The 4,748-nt window shown below is 33.9% G+C and overlaps 1 protein-coding gene across 2 annotated transcripts in view; it reads right to left on the bottom strand.

The window, feature by feature from the left end:
• Positions 1-3,465, bottom strand: part of LOC115244332 (ankyrin-1-like) — a 5,884-nt gene extending 2,419 nt beyond the window's left edge. The window contains exons 1-2 of one of the 2 annotated variants that reach the window (XM_029821896.1): positions 3,435-3,465; positions 383-726 (exon numbers count right to left, since the gene is read on the bottom strand). In XM_029821896.1, the coding sequence (XP_029677756.1) occupies positions 383-726; positions 3,435-3,461 (371 nt within the window). In that variant the 5' untranslated portion in view covers positions 3,462-3,465. Of the gene's footprint in view, positions 1-382; positions 727-1,628; positions 1,843-3,434 lie in introns of those variants that run through there. The other variant, XM_029821897.1, reaches the window with a different exon arrangement.
• Positions 3,466-4,748: the final 1,283 nt, after the last annotated feature.

Here is a 4,748-nt window from a genome sequence, read left to right as displayed (position 1 = left end):
TTAAAATTTTAATATGAAAAAATATTTATTTGAAGATGAAGAATTATTTATTAAAGTAAAGAAAACCTGTGTTTTTGAAACAAGCAGTCAAAAATTAAAAAATGTTTTTGTAAAAAAAGTAATTTAGTAATAAAGATACTTATTAAGATAATAAAGATAAAAAACAATCTTTTTTTATCTGCAAATAAAAACATACTCTTTGCTTTTATTTTATATACATTTTACTAATTTAAATATATTTGCTGCTTGATTGAAATAACTAATTCCTTTGCAAGAATTTAAATAAATAATTCATTAAAAAAAAAAAATTTTTTTCAAAATTTTTTTTTAGTACGAGAGTATTGGATACACATTGGCAAGGCTGAAACGTCCGGCGACATACCTGGGGAAGAGTTCCCCGGTGTCTTGCCGGTGGTCCACCTTGGCACCATACTTGAGCAACAGCTTAACCAGGTCCAGGTAGCCGTGTTCGGCGGCGAGATGCAGGGCCGAGTAACCGCACTCGTCGGTGGCGTCGATGTCAGCGCCGCGCACCAGGAGCAGCTGGGCGGCCTCGGTGTAGCGCTGCCAGACGGCATAGTGTAGGGGCCTGAGACCCTGGGTGACCGGCTCGTTCGGCTTGGCACCGCAGGCGAGGAGGATGCGAATCTCGTCGAGCGGCTGCAGCCGTATTATCGAGTCGGCCAGCTCCCGTTGTAACGGGTTGGCGATGCACTCGGTCGGCATCTACATGGCGTAACGCACAGAGATATATGTATATATAAAAGAGATAGAGAAGCTAAAGAGAGAAAAAGGAAGATTACATAATGTGATCGTGTATCGTCTATCGCGTATAGGCAGAAATCGCTGAGGATTTATAGCCGGACGATATGTGACGATGATTTTCGATACGTAACTTGTCAACGACCAACAAGACCGTTCGCCGATTTTATTATTTCATTTCCGTTTATAGCAATGACAACTGGGATGGGTTTTCTACAAAAGAGGGGAACTGAAGAGCTTCCCAGGAAAGCGTGCCAATTTGCAAAGAAATTTAACGAATAAAAACGTTGTCTTTTTTGACAAATGAATAATATTAAAATTATACAGTTTGAATTAATTTACTCAATAATTTTATAGTTACTTATTCTTGTAGCTAAAATATGACGTTTCCGAAAAAAAAAAATAAATAAATAAATAGATTTGGCGTTCGTAGATAATTTCTTTTGATAAATTATCTTTTAATTTTTAATTGTTTTTAATTATTTTATTTTTAAATATTTTATTTTTTAATTTTTTTTAATTATTTTGAATCTAGATTAATTAATATCGACGTCGATAATTCAATTTCGAATGTTCCCCGTCTGTATAAAATTGTTATAGATATAAAACATCATACTCTCTCTTGTCATGAGATTTGCTCTCATTAGTATCAAAAAATACATTGATAGGTAGAATATAATACGAAGAATATGATATACATATACACCACAAGATTAAGTAAAAATTCTGAATTAAATCTTCTTGTTAGATTCATACATATTCTATGTGATCTTGGGATACTCGTTTGAGAAAAATCTTTCGCAAAGACGAAAGGACCATGCGACATGCATTACTATAATGTGTTTTTATTACACATTAATACGCACTTTAATATCGAGTCTGATTTGCCTTATACGACGAGCACGGAAATCCGATAAATCTATAATGTAAGAAGATAGGGAGATTAATAAAAACTGATAGATTATAGTATAACTCTCTCTCTCTCTCTTACAGTATACGTGTTGTATTTTTTTCTGAAACGTCGAAAGAATTTCACGGTCTTTTCTATTATAATCCTGTATGGCTTTTAAATCATTATAATTACACAAGAATTTAATTTAAAAGAATTTATACATAAAAATTAAAAAATTTAAAAGAAATTAAACATTTTAAAAAATTTTAAAGAATTTATATATAAGTAAAGAATAAAAATATAAATGTAGATCAAAACAAAAGTGTGTGTGTAAAAATATAAAAATTAATATAAAAATATCAAATCAAAATACAAAGATTAAGATAATAAAATAAGAAGATTATGAGAATAAAAATATTAAGCATAATGCAGAGGTGTAATAGAAAAGACCTCGATTCCCGATTCCGGACATGATTGATAATTAATGTATTATCGTTAAATCTCTGCAGCCGCGCGCAAAGATTTTCCTCCAACGATGATCCCGCAACGTGTCGTTTACGATTTGGCTGACGATAGGTGAGTTAATGCAATCACGCTGCTCTCGCATCGGGAACTTCACTGACGCGCGTCACGAGCACTAGAAACTTTGCCAAGAAGACGGCGCAATTTTGGCGATGATGCCGGAAGTCGTCGATCGCGTCGAAGAATCACGCAGTCTGCGTCTTCGCGAAAGCAACGAGAGATCTTTTTTTTTTTTTTTGCTTGGACGAACAGCACGCAATAAGCCCTCTCTAGACCTTGTCTTTCACATCGCTTCTTTATTACGTAAATTAAAGAAAAAAAAAAAAAGAAATGTAACGATGCTTTGAATCATTTTTTCGAACTCGAGAAAATCCATTTAAATTTTAAATGCAGTCTTAAAATCTGTCGAGTTCTTAAAAAAGTGCGTGATTTAATTTTTGGTAACTTTATACAAATCAGATACTTATCAAATTTTCCAATTTCTTTCAATGAAATTAAAGCTTGAAGGTAAACTCGATCGAGAAAATTCTCTCCCTCTCTCTCTCTCTGTGGTTTTCACTATGATTTCTGAATTATTATATAATGGCAAAAGTAATTAAAAATCTCTCATGTATCACTTGGCATACATACTCTTAGATTGCTCGCAAGATCAAGATCGATCGGATCAACGTGACCGATGTAACGGCGCAAAAGAGTCGATATTCATTGCCAATTTTCGCCGCATGTATCCAACTATTGTAAATATTTAGTCTCTAGATTGATGCAAGATCTTGATAACATCGCGCAATTCGATTCGATATTATAATTTTGTGAATGTCAAAATTAAAATAGAGTACGTTCGTAGATACTATGATTGTGACACATATGTTGCGAGATGTGTGATCGAGACTTGTATTATAAAATTGCAAACAAATGTATATGAATTTACACATTAATATAAAATACTTATATCATTTTTAATAATATTCGGTTATTTTAAATAATTATTAATAAAATATTATTGATAATATATATTTCTTTAAAAAATTCAGACAGCAATTATAGTACGATAGAGTCGATAAATATAATCGAAAATGATTTCTCAATACTTTATCTTTCGATTTTGCATCAGTCAAGATTGATTCCAAGAGAATATCCTCTGGACGAGTATCTGTCACTATAATAATGTTTTAATTCTCGGATTGTACGGTCGACAAAAGACCGATGACGACGACGATCGTGTGCGAACTTGACATTTCCCCGCTTATTGTTTACTCACGTTGAAGATGGTGCGGTGCTCCAGCATGTAGTAGAACGATGTCACGAAAACTGCCTTCCTCGTCGAGCAATCCGATCCTATTTAAAGCTTCCGACGAAACGGCACGATTCGCCGCCCGAAAATAACACAAAGGGACCGCGCGGGAGTTTGCGCACGTGTGTGCGTGCTCTCCGTCTGCTACGCAATTTTTGTCTTTTGGCGCGGGAAAGCCTTTTTTTCTCACCTGTCGATTTTCCGACAAACATCATCGTGTTCATCCCATACGCAAGGACCCGGCTCTTCTCACGTGCGTTTGTTTTGAAAATGGTTTGCGATTTGTCTCGACACTCGTGACAATCGAGAGTTGCGATAAAAACGCAATTTGGCGAAATTGCAAAATGATTTGAAAATATGCGTAAGAGATGAGATGACTTGTGATTTTCTAAGAATGGCTTACTACTTACGTGCAGAAAAATATCGTCTACATTTTATTCCGCGAGCAAATTATATTTTACATATTTGTTATTACACTATTTCATCTATCAATAAAATTAAAATTGATGTTTTCAAGACACTGAGCATTATTGGTGCCATTTGAAGAATTTGCTTACAGAAACAATGGCAAATAACATTTTATTTTTTACGTTTTAAAATTTCTATAATTTTATTTTGGTAAAAATAATGATTTCTGAGACGCAGATAACAAAATTTTTTGATACTTTGAATCATATCTATAATAATACTTCTAATGATCTCAAATGACGAAGTTCCGAAATGATGAGACTTTATTATTGAAATTATTTGAATCGCATTTGCGTCGAAGGTTTATGTGGCTCGATATAATAATACTTATTTACAACGCTATACATATACATATCTGTGACACGTGGCGATGTGTACACTTGACATGCCAACACACATACAAATTTTCTCACCCTTTCTGTCCACCGGGTATATAATAGCGGAGCAACAACTCTCTCTCTCTCTTTCTCTCTTTTACTCCCGTTGTCTACAACTACGCCTTTTGGTAAGTTCACTGATCTTATGATCCGAAATTAAACCGAATTTCTCTGAATTTCCTCGACACTTTGTTACACCGCGCAAATTCTGTCGAGAGCATTTGCGAAGTGATGACATTAAAGTCAACGAGATAAGGGGACAAGAAATCATTTTTCCTGAGAAAAATATCTCATTTGCAATTACTTTAGAAAGTAACTTGTTTCAGAATCATCTGGAAAATATGAAGAAAATTCGGCAGCACTCGTGCAATCTTATTTTTTTATAAACAGACAGAATATAAATAAAAAAACTGCTTATAATAATAAATTATTATAA

The sequence above is a fragment of the Formica exsecta genome, unplaced genomic scaffold, assembly GCF_003651465.1.
Source record: "Formica exsecta isolate Colony F162 unplaced genomic scaffold, ASM365146v1 scaffold81, whole genome shotgun sequence".
NCBI classification, from domain to species: domain Eukaryota; kingdom Metazoa; phylum Arthropoda; class Insecta; order Hymenoptera; family Formicidae; genus Formica; species Formica exsecta.
Note: the sequence above shows the minus strand (reverse complement) of the source record. Positions and strands in the feature narration are given on the sequence as shown.